This window comes from Penaeus monodon, chromosome 38 (assembly GCF_015228065.2).
Source record: "Penaeus monodon isolate SGIC_2016 chromosome 38, NSTDA_Pmon_1, whole genome shotgun sequence".
NCBI classification, from domain to species: Eukaryota; Metazoa; Arthropoda; class Malacostraca; order Decapoda; family Penaeidae; genus Penaeus; species Penaeus monodon.
In genome coordinates this window covers 7,263,467-7,285,966 of record NC_051423.1, presented here as the reverse complement: position 1 = coordinate 7,285,966, position 22,500 = coordinate 7,263,467, and the positions used below count along the sequence as shown (strand labels likewise).

Here is a 22,500-nt window from a genome sequence, read left to right as displayed (position 1 = left end):
GTCGAAATTCAGTCGATATTCCGGCGGTGTGCCTCTCCTCTCCCTCCCGCCCCCCTTGCCCTGAACTCCACAACTATAAAGAAAAAAAAAGAAAGAAAGAAAGAAAAAAAAAAAGAATGGCTAGTCGATGTCGCTGGAATGCAAACTGGATCTAATATCTCCCGGGATGTACTGGGTGAACTCCAGCCTAAGCGAGACATCTTGCATATGCATTAGACTATAAAACTAATTGTTTACATCCTTCGGTCTTAGTTGATGTACAGTTTGAGTCTAATGTTTTATGCGGAAAACCTCGGACGTGTCGCCTTTGCCATTCGCGAAGTGTACTTGGGAATCTCTGCAGTTCATCCCCCATGAAAGATAATTGCTCGTCACATCCATCTTTCTCCTTTTATCTCCCTTCCCCTGCTTCTTTTCTTTGTCTATCCTTTGCTCTCTCTCTCTCTCTCTCTCTCTCTCTCTTGCTTTCCTTCAGTCTCTACTTTTCACCCCTAACTCTCTCTTCCTTTCATTCCATCCCACCTTTATCCCTCCCCGAAGTTTCTTATTTTCATGGTTCCTTCCTCCTGCCTCCCCCCCACCTCCCCCCCCCATCCCAATGCTCCGGCCGCCCTACGTCACTCCACGCCCGTGTCCCTCGACCTGCACCTTTAACTCGTGTACAGCATGAGGGCACATGCACACATACACCACTTCAGCGGAAGAAGCCTGCCCACGCAACCAACTTGGAAATATATTCTCTCTCTCTCTCTCTCTCTCTCTCTCTCTTTCTCTCTCTTTCTCTCTCTCTTTCTCTCTCTCTCTCTCTCTTTCTCATTCCGTCTTTCTTCTCTACCCACCCTGCGAGTCTCCCCCCTGTCATCTCACTGACCTCCCTTCCCTCTCCCTCTCCCTCTCCCTCTCTCTAATACAATCAAAAGGAAGATGGACAACTTATTATTTTCTTTAATTAGTGTCTTAATGAATCCGGTCTTTTTTTTTGTGTTGCACTTAACGATGCCGTAAGACTTTATTTGGCATTCCTTTCCTAATGAGAGTTTCGGAAACTTTGCTTTTCTCTCTTCACAAAATATACGAGGCTGGTTGAGAAGAAGTTCCAGTCTGTTAACAACTTTATTAATGCAGTTTGATAATCTAGCGAATATCAAGCTCTGAAGTAAAATGCAACAAGACATAAGAAAATATATATACATTAAATTAACTGTACAGCAACTCTGAAGTTGCATACACGCAGTACCTTTCTTTTCTACACTTTTTTTTTTTTTTACTTTTTTTTACTTCTGGCGTTTCTGACGTCACTCGGAGAGGCCGACCTTCCGCCTAACCTCCGTCCACGTGGAGGCGGCGATGGCCTTGGCCCTGGCGGCGCCGAGGTCGAGGAGGCCGACGAGGTGCGCCTTATCCTCCAGGAGCCGCGTCAACTCCTGGCGGATGGGCCTCAGGTGCTCGATCACCACGTCCGCCACCAGCAGCTTGTACTGGCCCGTGTCCTTGCCCTCGCACTGGGCGCGGATCTCGTCGTAGGAGAGGCCCGCGATGGCGCTGTGGATCGTCATGAGGTTGGACACGCCCGGGCGCGTCTCGGGGTCGTAGTACACCGCCGACGTACAGTCCGTCACCGCCTTCTTCAGCTTCTCGAGGATCTGGTCGGGCGTGTCGGTGAGCTCGATCCTGCTCTTGGGGTCGGCCTCGCTCTTCGACATCTTCTTGGTGGGCTGCCGGAGGCTGCGGAGGCGCCCCGTCGCGTCATCGCACACCATGGAGTGCGGCGGCCGGAAGGTGCGCCCGTACTTGTTGTTGAATACCCTGGCCAGGTGGGCGGCCAGCTGGATGTGCTGCAGCTGGTCCTCGCCCACCGGGACGTGGGTGGCGCGGTACAGCAGAATATCGGCGGCCTGCAGCACGGGGTACACGTACAGGCCAAGGGGGACCTCCTTGAGAGCCGCCGACTTCTCCTTGTACTGCGGCAAGTGGCCCAGCCTGGCGATGGTGGTGAGGCAGCCCAGCACCCAGTTGAGCTGGGCGTGCTCAGACACCCGCGACTGCTGGAAGAGCACGGCGCGGGCGGGGTCGATGCCGCACGCGATCAGGGAGGCCGCCATGTTGAGGATCTGCGAGTGCAGACTGGCGGGGTCCTGCGGGAGGGTGATGGAGTGCAGGTCGACCACGGAGAAGATAACGTTGTGGCCCTGTTCCTGCAGCTCCACCCACCGCCGCACCGCCCCGAAGTAGTTGCCCAGGTGAAGCACGCCCGTGGGCTGGATCCCCGAGAAGATGGTCTTCTTCGGCGTGGGCGGCTGGGACCCGCCTTCCGTGGCGTGCTCGGAGCCCCTAGGACCTGTGTGTGAAAACCTCCTCGTGGGGGGAGAGCCCTGGACATGGGACTGGCATCGGGGGGATACAAAGGCCAAGGGGAGGCCAAGGGCGCGGCACTCCTGCTGCGCCACAGCCCGCGCCGCCGCCACTAGTCTTCTCCGGGGCAACATCCTTGTTCCTGCCTCTCCTTGCTTCTTCCTGCTGAAACATGATGCTCTACTTAACACTCGTAACACTCACTGGATTAATAGCACCACCACTGTCCACACTGTTAACACCACTTATTTCAGTACCTCACCAGCCCTCTTCCGCGTGCTGGCAGCAGCTCCGTTTCAATCTCTCGGGATTAACACAGATAATCATCAACAGATCGCGACCGACTACCGAATCTACAAAATAATTCATCGGCTTACAATCTGCAGCCCTTCTTCATAAATCTTATCGAGTGTTAGAAGCGATAAGGGTACACAGATAACAGCTGTTGGGAGTCGCACGTCACGGACACAGAAAGCCTCACAATGAAAGAGGGAATGAAGGGGACATTCCCTTTCCCACCCCCACCCCCTACTCCCTTCCCTAACACCCTGCATTACGTAATACCCTTCTCGCCAGGATAATTCGCAACCAGAAACACTCCACTGCACGAACAAACAAACAAACAAAAATACATAAACAAACCAACATACAGACACACCCTTCAAGAACTGGCCGGTCGAATTACGCTCTTCAAGGGACACGTCATCTGCTCAGCTGATCGTCTGACACAAGCAAGTGGCAGCTGTGTCAGGTATGCGTGTCAGTTTTTCGTAATTCTGTGGCGTCGGATCGAATTCCACCCGGCGGCGAGGAGCGGGTTGGCCTCCAGCTGCGCCACCAGGAGGTCTCCCGCCGGAGGGGGATGGCCGAGGCGAGGGGAAGGGGCGAGGGAGCGTGTTTCGCTGGGTGCTTGGATGTTCGTGTGTGTGAATGTGTGTATATGTATGTGTGTGTGTATATGTATGTGTGTAAATGTGTGTGTGTGTGTGTGTGTGTGTGTGTGTGTGTGTGTGTGTGTGTGTGTGTAAATGTGTGTGTGTGTGTAAATGTGTGTGTGTGTGTAAATGTGTGTGTGTGTGTAAATGTGTGTGGTGTGTAAATGTGTGTGTGTGTGTGTGTATGTGTATGTGTGTGTGTGTGTGTGTGTGTGTGTGTGTGTGTGTGTGTGTGTGTGTATGTACGTGTATGTATGTACGTGTATGTGTGTACGTGCATGTATGTACGTGCATGTGTGCGCGTGCATGTATGTACGTGCATGTGTGTGCGCGTTTCTGTCTTGTGCGTATACGTATGCGAGTATATAAGCGTGTTTACATACGTGTATACACGTGTTGCTGGCTATGCATAAATATGCCCATGTACACATCCGTTTTTATATACGTATGTCTGTCTGCACGTGTTTATTTTCGAAATAACACACACGACTTTATGCTTGGGTTGCGATATTTAGGAATACCATGCATATCATCACGACTTTCCAAAAATGACGCCAGGCAGACATACCTCAACAGCTGATACATGATGTCACGCATGCATATCCTATGACTGCCTGCTTATGTGGAGTATCGTGTGCCATGCTGTATCCCTATTCGCACGATTAGCAAGTTTCTGATAAGCTATGACGTCACTTAAGTAAGGCAAAGGACATTTCATGATAAGGATTCCTGGCATCCGTAGATGACATTTTGACCTTCACAGGATAGCTTGCCATGCACATGCTGTATGTGCATGACGTCATGACCTTCCGAAGGCGGTCGACATCAAGCATGCATGACACAATAACCTTCTAAAAAGACTTGGAATCCCACTGTGTAGCGAATCATGACCTATATGTGCATGCCGGACTGCATGAAATGCAGAGGTACGAGGCCATCATGCGAAATAGAAGAGGCCTCCATTTCTAGTGTGTCCGTCCGTCCTCTTTACAGCAGATCAAAAGAACGTACGAACAAAGCGAGCGAGCGAGCGAGCGAGAGAGAGAGAGAGAGAGAGAGAGAGAGAGAGAGAGAGAGAGAGAGAGAGAGAGAGAGAGAGAGAGAGAGAGAGAGAGAGAGAGAATTATGGGTTTGCACAAATATAGCACGCGGCTGGAAGAAGCTTCCAGAAGGCTTTAAACGCGCTACCACTCTCGAAACAATCAGATTTCATCCGCCTGCAGAATCAACGAATCGCATGGCAGGACCAGTGGACGTGGAGAGACGCATCGAGAATGTAACGAAACTAGTAATGTGGAGAAGGGAGGGAAACCGTGAGGGGAGAGGAACGGGGAGAAGGTAAAGAGAGAGAAATGGTAGAGGAAAGACGGAAGAGAAGCAATCTCCCGCTTCCTTCCTAGCCTCGAGTTTCTCACGCTAAAAAAAGAAATTGAAATCAACATTTAAAAGATCAAACCGAATCGTCCCGAATAACACCAGACCTTGTCGTCATGTTCCACAAAGTCGGTGCGATTTCAAGCGAACCTATCAACACGGCCGTTCCCCCCTCCCTCCCTCTCCCTCCCTCCATGGCCTCCTACCCTTCTATCCCCGCGAAAAATGGCCCACAAGCCGCCTTGGTTATCATTACGAATTTGTTTTCCGACTGCACTTGCACCGTCTCTTCCATGCTTATGCGCCTTACGTGCTTCCCGCTCCCTAGCCCGTCAAGAAAATAAAAACACAGCGACTCGCCCAAATCCACATTCATGCTGAGACTAAATGAAAGAGGGACACGCCCCCTCCCAGCGCCGCACATGCGCAAACTCGCATCTCTCCCCCCTCCCCCCACTCGCTGAATCCAATACCCCCTCCCCCAACGCGTGTGACGCCTCGCCCCCCCTCCCTCCCACCCACCCCCGAAATCTGTTTGCAGACTCATCCCGAACACCAGGCCATAAAACCGAAAAAGATGAGTATCCTAATAAATTCCCTCAGTTGTTTATTTATCCTGTTTATTTTTGATGCGGGTACAGATTGCGCAATCAATCACCATCACCTAATTGTATATGACAACGATCCTCTCTCCTGACATAGATGTGGCAAATTTCTATCAATACAGATAGATAGGACGATACATATTATACATAACGTGCGGGATGCTTGCGTTGCATACTGAACACAGTGAGGCTACACTTCACAGCCTGCCTTTTTAAAAGATTGTGGGCATGCCTGTTTCTTAACATTAACCCTAATATTTATTTCTATAATAACTGAAAACTGTAGGGTTACATACGAACTTTGTGTCATAACTATGTAAAGCAATGTTTATTAAGTCACACTGCTGCAAGTGGCTTGGGAGCAAGTTAACAACAGTGGCAAGTCCCTTTCCACATTACACAAGAAAATGTGATGAGTTTGTTCTAGAACATATCAACAGGCTGTTTAGCTCAAGTACTAGAACTTGACATCAGCCTGTTATGTTCTAGAACAACCTGTTTAGGTTCTAGAACACATCAACAGCATGTCCAGTCCAGGTTCTAGAACATGTAAAAAGCCTGTTCCATTCAAGTTCTAGAACAAGTCAGCAGCCTGCTTGGGTTCTAGAACATGTCAACATGTTGAGTTCATGTTCTGAATAGTCAGTTGTTGACATGTTTTAGTTCTAGTTCTAGAACACAACAGACTGATGAATACAAGTTCTAGAACATGACAGAGCCTGTCACTTCAAATCTAGTACAAGTCACCAGGCAGTTAAGTTCTAGAACATGTCAACAACCAGTTTATTTTCTAGAATGTGTCAAGAGTCTGCTCATGTTGTAAAACTAGCCAACAATTTGCTCTAGAACATCTAATATTTTGTTCTAGAACATGCTAACTCTGTTAAAGACAAATCTCATTAGTATTCAAGAACTCATCCTTAAAAGGTCATCAGGCTGTTGTAGAACATTACAGGTTATTCTAGAACACTCTCGTTCAATTATTGCAGAACACAAAGCTCTCATTTACAGCTAAACCATGAACTTGTGCAAGATCACATTCCAGCCTGTATAAAAATAGTTCACTATTTTTTACAAGAAAAAAAAAAACATGACAAGAAAAAATAGTTCCTTACAAATACAAAATGTCAGGTGCTTGTGCATGTCAAATGCTTTTAGAAGAACTAGTCACCTGCATACATTTTATAGAAGATTGCTAATATTAGCTCGTGCTCAGTTCATAAATAATATTGATCTGATAATCGCTTTCCAATAAATGTTGTTGTTCTGCGTGTCATGCGTGTTCAACAAAACCTCTGCTTTGATCAACTGAAATAATTCAAATGGTCAAACTTTGAGATTGTAATATGTATTGCAATTTTAGTGCAAATTTCTCCAGTAACATAAGTAAATGGAAAAACAAGTTTCTCTTCCTCTCTGCATGATATGAACAAGTTTCCACACATGACCACAGTAGAACAGAAATATCAGCAACCTTTATAAAATCAGTACTTTATTTTCCTTGAATCAAAATTGAATTGGGATCCTTTAATTAATTCTGCCTCTTGTGAATACAGAACCATAAACCTGAAAATGTTCTGGGTAAAAGGAAGCATGATAAAAAAATATATATAAATTATTGGCTATTCTAGTGATTTCCCTATACAAAAAACACTGGGTATATAATTCACGTACTCTTAATTGTCCATTAAAATACCACAAAATGAACCATAACTATTTTTTAATGTCCTCGATATACCCAATGTGACAGAACGCAGCTTTGTGTTATAACATTACATCCAGTTATTTTGCTTTATAATATACAGCAATAAAATGAACACAGATTCAAAGAATGTGCTTCTTAAAAACAGAAATACATATAATACAAATAACAAGAGCTTTTCACATTCACTAACATATTTCATTTTGCTATGGAAACTGAATAGCTTTAGTTTAGTGTACACCATCACTTACACTTCCCACCCTCAACACAAACGAAAAACAGAAATCACACACTATCAATCACCATGTTAAATCACCAAACAGCAAAAAAAGGCAAAAAAAAGGACAAAATCCAGCCTCAATACTGCCCTCTCCTATAGGCCTACCTTCCCCCCTAGAGTCTGCACCCAATACTAAATCACTTATCTAACCCACATACACAGCCACACAGCACATACACACACATCATTAGACTTGACTCACATGGCACAGTAATCATAATAACTCCAAAGACATAATGTGTGATGTGTAGGTCACGCCCACCTTTTGTGAGATGAGTAAATAAGATCAATGAATGAATCGCTCGGAGCCGCCCTCAGGATCTCGCCCTGTGTCAACGCAAATACGGCAATAACAGCCCAAAGAAGACATTTACTCCTCACCTACTTCATCCCCCGCAGTAGAAAGGCAACGTGAAATACTCACTGTTGGGCGTGCAGGAACGAGAGGAGAGTTTTTGGAGAGTTTTTGCACACAAAGGGACTCCTTATCGATCGCACGCCTTCCCCTCCTGGCAGACGACGCACTTCTGAGCTCACACGGAAAGGCCGTTCCAATAACACATTCTTTCGCGACAAGGAATGCTATTTGTGATACTTTTACTGCTCAGCTGCATTTGTTGATAATTATCTTTAATGATTTTTTGTATTAGTGTTAGATACATTAAACATATTTTTCATAGAATGAAGAGGTCTAGTTTTTAGAAGACTTTTAGAAGTTGATCAGAACAAGTAACCCTGACGAGCTAATGGAAAATAAAGATTTTCAATAAATATTCGAGCAAATTACAAAATGACACATACAATACCAGATAAATATATATTCCAATAATTTTCGTAATAGCAAAAACGAAGAAAGGCCATTTCGAAGAGAAATAAAAGAGGAGAGTCCAGCGGGCGTCTCAGGACCAAAACAAATATGGCGTCCCTTTTGTGCAAGGCGAGCGAGGTGTTGATTCTATGGCCTTGACCTTATTTTCTAGCCAACAGGAAACTTATCATAGTGCAAGGTGGGTACAGAGAGATGCTTCTGTTCATGAAGAAGAGTTTCTTTCCCTATGGGAGACCTTCTTTGAGTGGGATAAAGAGATTCGGGACGTTAAAGTTCGTGGGGCAAAAATTGGGGGATTTAATTCTCGAGGCCTTTTTATCCTTTTTTTTTAATGTCCTTCATTCCCTTTTTCGTTAAGACGAAATAGATCAAAGGGATGATATAAGGAGGGGAAATGCCTCACAGTACATTGCTATAAGTGCTCATAAGTTAGGGAAAACAAAAGGTAAAGAAAGTTTCCAAAAGGAGAGACAAAAACAGTGGAGTTCAGATAAAGAGAATTTTTGCAATTTTTTCGCGAAACCTTTCACCTTAGCACTATTTGTTATCTCAATGCTGATTGATATTCGTTGATATATTTCACTTTTACAATGTATCGGCAATTCAGTGGCTGTGTTTAGCGAATTACGAGGCAAGACAACACTAGATAATTGTTAGAATGAAATCCCTTCACTTTTGGGTTCTTGTTCTCATCGTCTCCCCAGTTCCCTTGCGTTTTAAATATGCTAGGAGTTTATCTTGGTCACATTGAAGCCATGATTGTTTGTATTTCAGGAAGAGGTATTCATTAATTAGAAGAACATTGGGTTGTATAAATTGTTGGTCATTAGAATAATTATATTATTGTCAGTATATACCATTTTTGCTAAGGTCACAGTCAGTATGTAAATATGTCTTGGAATGTTATTGTGGTGCTTGTGAATTGATTTTAGCTACACTATGGAATTTATGAAGTCCAGATTATGAAAACCAGATTTCACTGAAACCATAGCTATGCCTTAATTTCTTCAGTCATTGCTAGCTCTTCAAAGGAAAAAGAATAGTCATTGTGTGATTTATTGCCATTCTTTAATTGACTGAATTGAAGAAGCATATTTACTAAAGAACATTAACAGGATTGTGACTGAGATATAGTTCATACTCAGGCTGACTGTTAATTCTAAATTGCTGTGCTGTAAAGATTTCTTTCTCTCTTTTTAATTGTATTTTGCTGTTTCTCCACACATTGTCGTTAATTATTTTGGTATGTGCCATCTCATAATCTTATACATCTACACAAGACCGCCATATCTCTCCAGTCTAGTTCAGTTCAGATTGGAAAATGACTTTCTGTAGAGCCTACAGATCAATACCTGCTTTATGGAACTTGAAAATATCATTATCATTTTCTTTTGTCCTATGGTACAGGGTTTCTCTGTATCTTTTCCTGTTTAAGTATGCAATTTGGGATGAGAAATTGGTTGTAAAAATAATGAAATAATTTTTATTTTAGGAAATTTGGCTTGCTACCCTATAGTGAAAAAGTTATAAGCTGACAGGCATTCACATTTTGGGTTAAAGAAATGAGGGATAATATTGATATTTATTTATAAAGGGCTAGTGTATGATGCTCTCAGAAAATGTTATAGAGGGTGATAAACCAATTTTGAGGAAATCCTGTTTTGATTATACATCACTCAAGCCTCCTTTTACAGCAGCAGTAATTTCACCTAAGCCCTTATTATTGTCTGTAATTAGTTATGCACCAGCTCAAACATTTGATAGTGAAAATTTGATATAGAGTAACTTAAGAATTAATGTTAATAATTTTAGGTACTTCTTGGGCAGATTAAACCAAATATTATGTTCATAATATTCCCTAAACACTGTCCCAGCAAGAAACATCTTTAGCATCATTACAAGTAACAGTTGGAGAGAATGTGAAGCAATAAAATAAATGATAAATTAATTGAGATCATAAAACAGCAAAATGAAAGCTGGATGTACCTGAAAACATAAACCACCAATTAATTGCAAAATTAATTGAAAACATAAAAGACCTTTTAGGTTGCTGGGTTTGCCTAATGGCCACCAGAGGGCTTACACTTCTCTTATCAGAACTTCCATCCTTTGCTCGTCAAGATCACACGCACACTTCCTATCATGAACCTTTACTGCTCATTCATCGGTGACTTGGTGTATGTCAGTCAGTCACTGATGAATATGGGCTTATAATCTAACAAATTAAATTGGTGTAGTGACAGTTGCACAACCTATGTAATTTTGAAACACTGACATACCAGATTTTGTGCATGATAGTGTGTCATCTTTTGAGGTATACATAATAGCATTAATTCATAGTAGTAGAGTTTATGATTGCAGGGAGTTCTGTTTGTGTACAGTAGGATAACACCAACTAATAATCATTATTATCATTCTTACTGATATTATAACTGTCTAATCTGATGCTAGTATGGAAGTGTACAAATGAAAATGTTATTGTAAAGAAAATATACCCAACTGTAAATTTTGCAGAACACTGAACCAAGAAAAAAAAAATAGAAAATAGTGTTCTGTTCCAGGAAACTCAGAGTACTACCAGTCAAGTTCTGTATAAGTAAGGTCCCATCAGATTCATCATCAGAGTCTTCTGCACAATGTTATGCAGGACAAAGCCTGGGGATTGGACATTAATCATGTGAACAGTCTTGGATGGCATATTGACCCTCTCTCTCCTGTTTTTGCTCGCATCACAGATTGGCATGCGCTAAGTGGTTGGATGCAATATTTGGGATCTCCCTGAGGATGTCCTTTATCACGGATTTCCAAAGGAGGAAGGAATGCGATACTTGTTGTGATACCTTAGTTGTATAATTAATCTTTTTTTTATATTAAATTTGTTGAAAGCATTCAGATTTTACATATGCCTTAACAGAACAAAACAGTATTGTTATTCATATTCTGTGTCTATGTGTTTTACTTCTTTATTATAACATGCCTAAGCTACAGTATGAGGAAATATAAAAATGAAACCAAGAAAAAATTATTATATATACTTATAATTACTGTTAGTCATTGCCTTTTAAAATCAGTCCAATGTGCAAAAGGGCCAGAATGAGCCAGCATCGAAAATTACTTAAGTGTTTGCTGAGTTTGCCATGTTTTCTATTATCTCCTTCCCCCATTCTCTAACTCCCCCCCCCTCCTTCCATCCACTCTCAGTCAGTCTCATGTGACGTGTGATGTCAGAGGTGTGCAAAACTTGGAAGTGATGAGAACTTACTTATATAGGCATTGCTAGCAGTATCATGACCAGATTGCCGAATGTTTTGATCTTACAAGATGGGCAAAAAGTGAAAGTGTGTCTGTCTAAATAGAGTGCAGTAGATAACAAAGTAATGGTAATTGATAAGATATGTGGAAAGATAAGTAGAAGATAAAAAGAGAGGAGAGATTTCTTATTTGAAGGAAAAACAGAAGAGATTTTTTAATCAGTAAGTCATGACATGTACATGACAGGGAAATTGTTAATGGTCATTTTTTTGTTGCAACTAATTACAAGGTCACTGATATTTTCTTGGTCAATTTTAAAATTTTGATTTGCATTTAGTTAGTGAACTTGCACTAAGATGTGCATAATCTAACTTGATTCTTTCTTTCTATCTTTCCTTATCTATTCTATTTCTTTATTTTCTTCTTTCTATCTTTCTTTTCTTCTCTCTCTCTCTCTTCTCTCCTCTCTCTCTCTCTCTCTCTCTCTCTCTCTCTCTCTCTCTCTCTCTCTCTCTCTCTCTCTCTCTCTCTCTCTCTCTCTCTCTCTCTCTCTCTCTCTCTCTCTCTCTCCCTCTCCCTTTCCCTTTCCCTTTCCCTTTCCCTTTCCCTTTCCCTTTCCCTTTCCCTTTCCCTTTCCCTTTCCCTCCCTCCCTCCCTCCCTCCCTCCCTCCCTCCCTCTCTCTCTCTCTCTCTCTCTCTCTCTCTCTCTCGCTCTCTCTCTCTCTCTCTCTCTCTATCCCTCTCCCTCTCTCTCCCTCCCTCCTCTCTATCCCTCTCCCTCTCTCTCCCTTTCTCCCTCCCTCCTCCCTCTTCTCTTCCCCATTCTTCTATTCATAGTTTCTCTTCCTCCTTCCTTGCCCTCTCTCTACAAATCTCTCCCTACCATGCTTCTCGTTTTTTCCGCCTTTTATAATTAAAGCTATAGGGCGCGGTGGCCAAGTGGTTAGAGCATCGGACTCAAGACTGTCACAGTGGCAATCTGAGTTTGAGGGTTCGAGTCACCGGCTTGTGTGTTGTTCCCTTGGGCAAGGAACTTCACCTTGATTGCTTACCTAGCCACTGGGTGGTAAGTCAGCCCAAGTCAGTGCTGGTCCCAGACCCAGGTAAATAGAGATGGTGACTTGGTAAAAACACCGGGCGGAAGGCAACGGCAAACCACCGCTCTAAATTGCCAAGAAAATCATGGAAATTCATGATTGCCAACATCCTTGTGGGATTGTGCAAAAAAGAAAAAAAAGAAAGAAAAAAAAAAAGAAAAAAAAAAAAAAAAGCTATATTGAAGTTAACGTTAACTTAATGATTTATTAAAATTTTTGTTTTTAAGTCTTTTACTTCTTTGCAGAATAAAGACAGAGTGATGCGTAGGACACGGTGGGATGACAAAGGCGAGAGAGACGGGCCCAAGGACGAGTCAAGGAGATGGAATAACCGTTGCTCAGCACAGATGGATTGGAACATGAACAGTGAAAATGAAAGCCACCAACCACAACCGTCAGCCATGAGACACCGGGCAACACCATCTCCCATTGACTACAGGAGCGAGAGCAGACGTCAGCATGATAACCAACAAAGTGGTAGCGTCCCCCAGAATTCAACAGGTCCTCACGGCCAGCAGCAGTCTTTGATGGGGCCTCCTCAAACACACTTCCAGGGAACTTGGCCCTTGATCTCCAACCACAATATTTACCCTGAAGCCAACAGAAGTCACCATGCACCTCCTCACTTTCCACAGCAGCAGTCTTGGGGGCATGCCCACCCAGGATACTACCAGAGTGGAGGAGGGCAGTATGCCTTTGACCTGAAGTGGTGGGCACAGCAAAAGCAGTCCATGGATGCCTACCTCGGGGGTCCAAGTTGGGCCGATGACAGTGAAAACACACGTCCAAATCCTGACTGGCCGCAATGGTCTTTTGGCACACGTGTCACGAAAAACTACTCTAAACGCCACAACAGTAGATCGAGTAGTCACAATGGACAAGGTGAGGGAAGCTATGGTGTTCCAAGACAGGATGCCATGTTTGACCCTGCAGATAGTCGAAGGCACCACTCCTCCACGTTCCATCATCGACCTAGAAGCAGAGACAGCTCCCATGACTCCAGGAGACGCTACAGACCAGACTCCAGGGATTATAAGAAAATCCCCCCTGCACATCATCAGCTGCACAGGGATGTAAGAGGCAGTGGTGATGTTTTTCATGGGAAGGGAAGAGAGAATAAAGGAGGAAAGAAGAAGAAACAGAAACAGCATCAAAATAAGTTTGAGGGATCAAGTTTCCAGGCAGTTGGTCATGCCAGCAGAGGATTGCGAATAGCTGGTGCAAGCATGATGTTGTCAAGAGGTGACAAGGCACGAGTTAAAGCCAAAACTAAAGAGAAGAAGGGAAAGAAAAAGAAAATCAGTGAAAGTGCTACCTTAGCTGAAGCAGCAAAGAAAAAAGCTCTTGCCGATGCAGCTAATAAGCTTAAGAAGACATTTTTGGCAGCCAAGAAAAAGAATAATGGTGCAGAATGTTCAGTGGCAGGAGAGAATGAGGACAGTGAAGATGCGACTAAGTCTCCTGAGGAGAATAGTGCACAGGACTTGTCCATGCCCCGCAGAAACCCCAGTTGCTTGGAGTTTGACATAGACATTCGTTTTAGCGCAAAGGAGTGGGCATCTGTTGGGCGAGGGCAGGGTGGGACCAGTAACATTCTGGGCATACCCTCAACCCCAGTGACATCTCGTAAGCGCACAGGCACTTTCCCCAAGAGTGGCACATTGTTGGGGGAAGGAAGCTTGGGGTGCAAGGCCGTTGATGGTGATGAGCAGGAAGACTCTGGCACCTATTCTGATACAGATGTGGGAAGAGCAGGTGGCCATTGGCCATCAGTAGACCCCTCACAGCCCTCCTCCTCTGTAACACGGAGAAGACACATGTCTGAGAGTTCAGGGGTGATTGACCTGCGCAAAAATCCTTCAAGTGGGTGCTTGACTACCAGGCCTGGACCTGGCAGGGTTAGATCATGTTCCATGAGTGTGGTGGAAAGTGCTGGATCAAGTAGGGATGGTCACGGGACAACTGGTGCTCGCAAGAATTGGATGAAGATCCATCTCATGCCAAAACTTAGAAAGATTATGCTGAAGCAACTCCTCACCATGGACAAAAAATCCTTGCAGGTTTGTAAAAGTGGAGGAAGCAGTTATTTGGAAAGTCTTTTCTAGGTCCTATTCCTTACCTCTTCTATTTCTTTTTTTCTATCTTATTACTTTTCCCTCTTCCTCTTTGTCTTTCTCCTCCTCCTCCTGAGCCTCACTCTTCTTTTTTTTTTTTTTTTTACTTCATTCTCTTCTCCTTTTCTTTGGAGTCATGATCTTTTTTTCTCCCTCCTCTTCCTTATACATACCAGCCATTTCTTTCATTGATTTAATGCAAGCATTAGTTTTTATTGTCAGATTATATCATGCAAAGTATCATCTTCAGTATTCAAGAAAAAAAAATTCTATTTACACCCAAATATTTTCTGGAATCCAGGAGTTAGTTGATGATCCAAGGTCACGCAAGGCGCAGTTCATGATGAGCCACCTCATGTCAGAGCACAGAGCTGCCCTTTCCCAGCGCTTAAGCCAGCAACGTTTCCGGCCCCTTGACACGCTCCCTGATGATGAGCTGAGGTTGCTGAATAGTCTGGACAACACACAAATGAGTTCCCTCCCACCTGAAGTGGTTCAACAGGTACTGAAAAATATTTTGCAGTTTGATCACTTGACCTTATATGTATATGGATGAATCAGGTATTTTTTTCCCCCTCTTTTATGTGAATCATTTATAGTGTACTAAAATGTCTTTTTTCTGTCCCCTTATTTCTTTTTAAAGTTTACATATGGTTGTCTCTCTTCTTCCTATTAGGTCCGTGAAATTTTAGCCATGGAGCAGAATGGTGACAGCAACATCTGGGAGGAAGTGTCACTGTCCATCAGTGATCTTCTTAACACCGACTCAGATCCAGACCTCGACTGCCAGATTATCTCTCCACCACCAAGAGACCCAACCTCAACAATCACAATCCATGACACTGACTCAGAAATGGAAGAGAACATCCAGGGCGAGGAAGTTCATGAGGATGAAGAGGAAGAGGAGGAACAGGAGGATGACGAAGATGATGAAGATGAAGAAGAGGAGGAGGATGAGGAGGAGGAGGATGACGATGAAGATGAGGAAGAGGAAGAAGAGGATGAGGAAGAGGCTCAGGTAGCTTCTCCAGCAACTCCTGATGCCCAGAAGGATAGGAGAATTATCCAGAAGCAAGAGGTGCCCACCCCTCCAGTGGAGCCCAAGAGTACTGAGAACCCCCTGCAGATGATGCCGCAGATCCCTGTAGAAGTGCCGCTCTGTGTGATGGATTCCTTGAGTGGGACCTCAGGGAGTGCGAGGGGTATACCCAGCCAAGTGGCAGATCCCAGCAGAGCCTTACCAAGCCAGGTGTCTGACGGGTCCCTGAGTGGCAACCGAGCACTGGGGAGCCAGGTGTCAGAGGCTCCCATGGCGCTCATGGGCCCTGGACAACCTCCTGTGAATACTCAGCGCCCTGCAACAGGGGAAATCCCTGTTGCTGGACCAGCACCTCTGCTTCTTGCACCTCCCCCTGGAGTGAAGGTAATCATTAGTCATGTGATGAATTTATGTAAATAGTTTATAAATTTAAATTATTCTGGGTTCATACTGACTGATGATAATAATTTAAGTTGAATTTGTTATGCATTTACCAAGAATTTTTCTTGGAGAAGGGTCACAGTGTCTTTGGAATAAAGAAGTGCAGTGAAATATCTGAAGCACATGAATCCTAATACAACAATCTTTGTTCCCAGGTGAAAGAGGAACGTCCATCTCCAATAGGTGAATGTGGCCTCTGTATGCACAACCCACGTACACCTCACACTTCAGAGTGTGTCTATCCCTATGGCCTAGCACCCCCATCTCCTGTGGCGCTAATGCCTGGCCCGCCAAGACCACTGGGTGCTACCCCACCTCAGAGGCCCGTACCTCACATGCCCACTGCCCAGCAACCACCACAGCCCGTCCCTCTCTCATCACCACTCTATCAGAGGTCCATCAAACAGGAGAAACTTGATGGTATGTTTACATCTTTCTTTGGTTTGGAAATTATTTTGTTGTGTCTGTGGTAACTTTTTAAAAAAGCTTTTAAAACTCATTAATATAGATTAGATTATTGACAGTGAATCATTGGCAGATTTTTTTTTTTTTTTTTTTTTTTTTTTTTTTTTTTTTTTTTTTAATTAACCCTTTAATGATGGTGTCAGAAATCTCTGATTCTAGAGGCTTCTGGCAGCCATCCTGCCGTTTGGCCTGGGAGTCTGTTACTTGCAGAGGAACTCTCCACTTGGCACACATGTTGTGGTGCCTATAGCCATACCTGGCACATTGAGTCAGTTTGTTGTAACGGCTATAAGGTGTGGCCCGGCAGATATGGGTTAAGGTCTTAAAAAAGCTTCATACAATTTGTCTAGAAATAAAAACAGTATAGCTTATCTGCTTGTAGTGTATAGATACATTTAGGCTAAATAAAAAAAAAAAAAAAAATACATTTTAAGGTTCCGGTGATAATGAAAAAAAAAGGGTCAGTAGACCTTTTTAAATACATGCAGAAATAGGTGGATATAGATATGGCCACAAATGTATAAAGTTATCCTAGTATGCATCAGACTTTTTTATGTTTACTTATTTATTTACTTGCAAATTAGAAGGTCTCCAGGTTTTACTCACGGCATATACATTAATTGTTTACACATAGATGGCTCCACAAGTGGTTAGTCACCAAGGAAGCAATTACTATTCTTGTTTATCTCATCTATTTACCCTTTTCCTTGATTTTCAGGAAGATTCATTTTTATCTTTTATGGGCAATAGTGGAGTCATTAACATTATAATGATCATAATGTCAACAATAATAATAATAATAATAATAACCATGTCACTGTTAATAGCATTAGAAACATTTTTCTCAAAATTTCATGGAATCGGGAAATCAGGTTAAGTTATCTAGGTCCTTCTAATTGACTCCTGGTGGCTGATCACTTGCCAAGTCGTCTGTTTGCAAACAATATTTACAAATCAGGACTACAGTGAGTAGTAATGTACCTGGTAGAAATGGGTTAAGTAGTTTTTAAATCCCAAGAAATAGTTTAACATAAAAAAAAAAAAAAAAAAAAAAAAAAAAAAAATATATATATATATATATATATATATATATATATATATATATATATATATATATATATATATATAATATATTTGAAATAGATTTTGCTTCAAAATTGATTAAAAGAATCTTCAGTTTTCTTATGACTGGTCAGGTCAACCAAATTTCGAAATTTTTTCCAATTGGTCATATCAGTTATATGAAATTGGCTGTATTAAATAATAGCATGAAAATAGATACTTACAGTCATGTTTTATATTTTTACTTTTTAGAGTCATACCTGAAGTATGAACATGTGAAACGGCCCTCTTCAGAAGAACGGCCAAAGAACCCAGCTCCCCCTGACACAGCAAGGGGGCAGCCCTCCCCTTTGCCCATACCTCCACCAACTCAAGCCCTACACCCACCGCCACACCCTCGACCACTCATCTTTTCTCCGGGTGATGATTTTCCTGATCCTCCTCGGCCCCCACCCCCTCCTCCTCCACAGTTTAGTCCGCGCATCAAGTTGGAGCGCCACACCCCTGTGCAATTTATGTGCTGTTGCATGCGCAATGAGTGCGAGCGTAGCAGTACCCATAGCGCAGAAATGCGCCCTGCCTCACATCGTGGAACAGTCACACCTCAGCCAAGTGAGAGGCGACCAACACCCCACTTGTACAAAATGGAGCCACCGTCCCCTTGTGCCTCACAGGTTAGGACTCCACACCAAAGCCTATCTGCGCTTTTTGCTCCTCCGGCTTCCCCGCGCTGTCTTAGCAATGGTGGTGCAGTGGGAGCGCGAGTCACCATTGGGGTTCAGACAGAAAAAGAAAGACAAGTTCCACTGTATGACCAGGGTTGTAGTACCAGTAGCAGTAATAATAATAATAATAGAAGACAGTATGTTCCAAATTTAAGCTTAGCAAGAAGTGTGACACCTTTGGTGATCCATAAAGTTGACAAAAGTACAACTACAGAGGACTTGATAGGGAATTGGGATCAGCAGCAGTTGCAGCAGGCTCAGCAGCAGCAGCGTGGAAAGACTAGAGCGAAGGGTTGGTGGTGGCACAGAAATGGCCGTCCTAGAAACCACCTCAGTCAACTAACAGCAATATCAAATTCACTCAGTGAATTTGAGTTCAGCCACAATGCAGGAGTAGCACTACAACAAATGATGGTGTTCAGTGAGCAAGAAACAGAATTCTTACGGCACTTGGAAAATGTTGACCAAGAAATCCATGAGCTTATGAGAGAAAAGAAACGCATGACAGAAGAACTTGGACGATTGCAACATCTTAGAATAGCAAAATTACAACAGTTGGTGCGACAAAGTGGTGTAAGTAGCGTTAGCATAGGAGGGGAAGTTTCAGGAAATGATTCACTAGAGTTAAGAGGTCCAACAACATCTGACTCTAGAGGGATGCGGTCATGTCCTAATGATTCAAGCTCGGATGGTGGTGATCCTCCAGATGTGGGAGAAAGTACTACATATAGTGTAGAAAATGTATCAGTAAGATACGGAGTTTCTAAAGAAGATGTATGTGTGCAGTCCACAACAGACAATGCCTCGGTTGTTTCTTCTTCTCAAGAAAAGGGTCCAAGGCTACGATCATTTAGCTTTTCACATACATCCTCCAATGACTCAAGCAATGATTCACAAAGTGTAAGAAGACAACGATGCACATCTACTTGTCAGTCTCCAGGGAAGGGTGGGAAAGGAACAGAAACTTACAAAGTCACCTACCTTGGTTCTGTCAATCCTAATGAGGGATTTTATGAGGACATTGCAAACATTCACAAATTGCAGCAATCCATATCAAACACAGACTCAGAAACTGACAATGATTCTAAAGCGATAGGAATAGCAAATCACAGCTTGGAAGTCTGTACAGCCTTTGAAGGTGACGGCAGACAAGCCAAGAGTCGTAACAGAAGCAGCTCGCTGTCGAGTTCTGCTGAAGGTGACGTGGAGAGTGAGGTCCCAGCCGATAGGGAAGAAGAAGAAATGGACAGTGTGTCCAGGTTCAGAAAGCAGTTGATAGATGACAAAGAAGAGGCTATAGTTGATTCCTCAGAACAACAAGATAATAAGATGGAAAATGAGTCCTCAATAGCGATTACAGAGGAGGCCATGGAGGATCAAAGTGACCCTAGAAAAACTCCTCCCTATCAGGAGAATGTTTGTTTACCAGAAAGCAATCCAAAGGCTGAGGAAGACTCTAAAGCCAACCTGTGTAGAATAAGCAGTGGAGCAAATAGATTCGAGGGAAAGAGAATAAATGGTGAAGCTGAGTATGCTCAAGTGTCCAAACCGGGCGAGCTGTGCCAGATATCAGAGAAGGAGCTCCCAAGCACCTCGAGAAAAAGCTCAAGTTCCTCCACCTTGTCTTCTACCTCACCTTCCTGTTCTCCTGACAGCCTAAAGTGTAGGAGCACATCAGGAGAGCACTGCTATAGTCTGAGATCTCGTGGCCCACCCAGTGAAGTCATAGAGGACACTTCTGTAGCCAATTCGAGTTTGTGTGGTGAAGGGTTGGAAGAGAGCTTGGGCAAAACACCCCCAAGGAAGAGGAATGAAAAGGTTTTGGAAGAGGAGCAGGCAGATGACGAGAGAGAGGGAGACGAAGATGACGATGACAACAGGTCAGGAGGGGGTGCAGATGGGGCAGACAGCAGTTCAGATGACAAAAAGAAGAGAAAACGTAAGAGGAAAACCAAGAAACACAGGGTGAACAAGAGGAAACGAAAGAGAATACCTGAGAAGAGCGGCAGCAAATCCCCAGTAACCATGTCCAAAAGAAGCTTGCCAACTAGTCCAACTTCAAGTACCTCTCAAGCAAGCACCATAGATGTTAGTGGGAGTTCGCTCAAGGGCTGTGATGAAGGTAGTAATGACAGTAAGAGGGGTGTAGAAGACCCAGGGAATAATGGCAGCTATGAGATGATGGATAGCTCCGGAGATGAACGAGCATACGTGAATCCACCACCTCATGGCAGTGCGGTGCTAGATATCAAGGTAAGCTATTGATTTTTTTTTGGGGGGAGAGTACTATTTATTTGTTTCTCAAAAAAAAAAAAAAAAAAAAAAAAAAAAAAAAAGTTTTGCAGGAAATGAGTTTTTAATCTGTGTTCAATATATATAGGTGTGTATGTTTTTTTCCCAACAGGTAATTGGTGATTTTGTGATAACAGCATCAAGTGATGGAACCGCAAGATGCTATGATATGGCATCAGGTCGGGTCATGGCCACATATGTAGACCACACAGACCTTGTGACCTGTGTGGGTGTTGTTGGCAAGATTTCCTTCAATGCAGATGATGCTGACTTTGCAGTTATAACTGGTTCTGCTGACAAGACTATTTGTATGTTTAGTGGCAAGGTATGTTAGGATCTCAGATATTAGCATTTCTCTTGCATGAATTTTGAATGGGAGTATGCCTTTTACTTTTATTTTTACCTTTTTGTGTGTGTGTGTGAAATTATTATTATTATTATTATTATTATTATTATTATTATTATTATCATTATTATTATTACTATTATTATTAATTTCAGATAGGACCATTTATCAATATTATAAGTGGATTTTAGAACTTTACTGTTGTTTGTAACATTGTTCTTGTGCATGTTGCAGACTGGAGTTGCAGAGCAGCGTTGTGAGGTGGGAGAAGGTGTCAGATGTCTTGACCTTTGTTGGGGACAGCTCTTCCTTGGCACTGAAGGAGGATGTGGTGCAAGATGGAACTTCAAGGTCGGTTTTCTTCACTTTATGGTGGTGGTGGAACTCGTACTGTTTTTTATAATTTGTATTTGTTCCTATGTACTCTATTTTCAAAACTATTTTTAAATTCTCATGAATTGTGAAATCTGAAGATGGTAAAAAAATTCTCTGTACCTATTTCAGGACAAGAAGATTACAGAAATGGTACAATTTTGTGGGAAGGCTGTTACGAGTTTAAAAGCAATGCGTGAAGGAGGTCGCAGAATATTATTAGTTGCTGCTAAAACGACTCCTCTTATGGTCAGAGATGCAATGTCAGGTAAGTTTGGTGTTGCTCATCTTGATTATTCTTTCCTGTAGTTTTCATAATATATACATGAACATGGATGACTTTTGCTCCATTTTAATCCTAGGAAGTCAAATAAACTTGAGTAGAAGTTTACTGAGTTTTGTTGTCTGATGAAAGTCTTAGCAGTAGGGATGGGTTTGATTTGCTAAATGTATTAAGAGTTATTCAGGTGTCTTATTGGAGTTCAGTGTTTGAGTTTTGTTGTAATCCTTTGCTGGTTGCATTTCCTCTATAGTGTCAGACAGTGCAAACCTTAGATTGGTGTTTTATTTTATGATTTAGTTTACTGAATATCCATATTGCATTTTTTTTTTTTTTTTTTTTTTTGTATAACTTCAAGTAAACCAAATCTCTATTTGTAACATGTTAATTTTTTTTTTTTTAATACAGTATTTCCTATAAAGCTGACTGAGAAAGGCTACTTTCATATCTGATAGTTTTTTTTTTTTTTATGTTATTAGTATCCTTATTGTAGAAGCTGCTGCAAGGTACATGATATACATTAATGGTAAAAGAATATTTGGCTTAACCCATTGGATCCGGTTGCATCACGGCAGTTACACACCAAAAATTCGGGCATTAGGCTCACGTGAGCTTGTAGGCTGGGCGCATATGAACACGTGTGGTGACAAGACTCCAGATGCATTATCCAGATGGTAATAGTTTTTTTTTTTTTCTTTTTCTTTGCACAAACTCCAGTCATCTCTCAAGGTAGTTTATAACTCAGTGCAAGGAAAATAAAACTATATAACACTAGGTTGCTTTTGTCATTTTTTTTTTTTTTTTTTTTTACATAATTTTCTGTAAAAAAAAACTGTGCCACCAGTCATGGCACCAGGAATAGGATGCAGAGCATGGAAATGGTGTCCTCCATGGAGCCAGCACTTTTCTAGTCACTGCTCACAGACATGTCATTCCAC

At 42.7% G+C, this 22,500-nt stretch overlaps 2 protein-coding genes across 16 annotated transcripts in view; one reads left to right on the top strand and one right to left on the bottom strand.

Annotated features, from left to right (window-relative positions):
• LOC119597169 (synaptosomal-associated protein 25-like) overlaps positions 1-7,811 on the bottom strand; it is a 99,515-nt gene extending 91,704 nt beyond the window's left edge. For 8 of the 15 annotated variants that reach the window (XM_037946703.1, XM_037946707.1, XM_037946704.1 and 5 more), the window contains exon 1: positions 7,673-7,796. Coding sequence is in view for 2 of the 15 variants with exons in the window: in XM_037946700.1 (XP_037802628.1) it covers positions 1,296-2,486 (1,191 nt within the window). In the remaining 13 variants the exon portion in view is untranslated. Of the gene's footprint in view, positions 1-1,099; positions 2,518-7,672 lie in introns of those variants that run through there. The other 7 variants (XM_037946710.1, XM_037946712.1, XM_037946700.1 and 4 more) reach the window with 6 other exon arrangements.
• A 335-nt stretch (positions 7,812-8,146) lies between these two features.
• LOC119597167 overlaps positions 8,147-22,500 on the top strand; it is a 22,019-nt gene continuing 7,665 nt past the window's right edge. Inside the window, exons 1-9 of the mRNA XM_037946695.1 lie at positions 8,147-8,255; positions 12,672-14,486; positions 14,842-15,042; positions 15,217-15,963; positions 16,176-16,440; positions 17,800-20,525; positions 20,677-20,889; positions 21,145-21,261; positions 21,415-21,550. Coding sequence (XP_037802623.1) covers positions 12,687-14,486; positions 14,842-15,042; positions 15,217-15,963; positions 16,176-16,440; positions 17,800-20,525; positions 20,677-20,889; positions 21,145-21,261; positions 21,415-21,550 — 6,205 coding nt within the window. The 5' untranslated portion in view covers positions 8,147-8,255; positions 12,672-12,686. The remainder of the gene's footprint in view (positions 8,256-12,671; positions 14,487-14,841; positions 15,043-15,216; positions 15,964-16,175; positions 16,441-17,799; positions 20,526-20,676; positions 20,890-21,144; positions 21,262-21,414; positions 21,551-22,500) is intronic.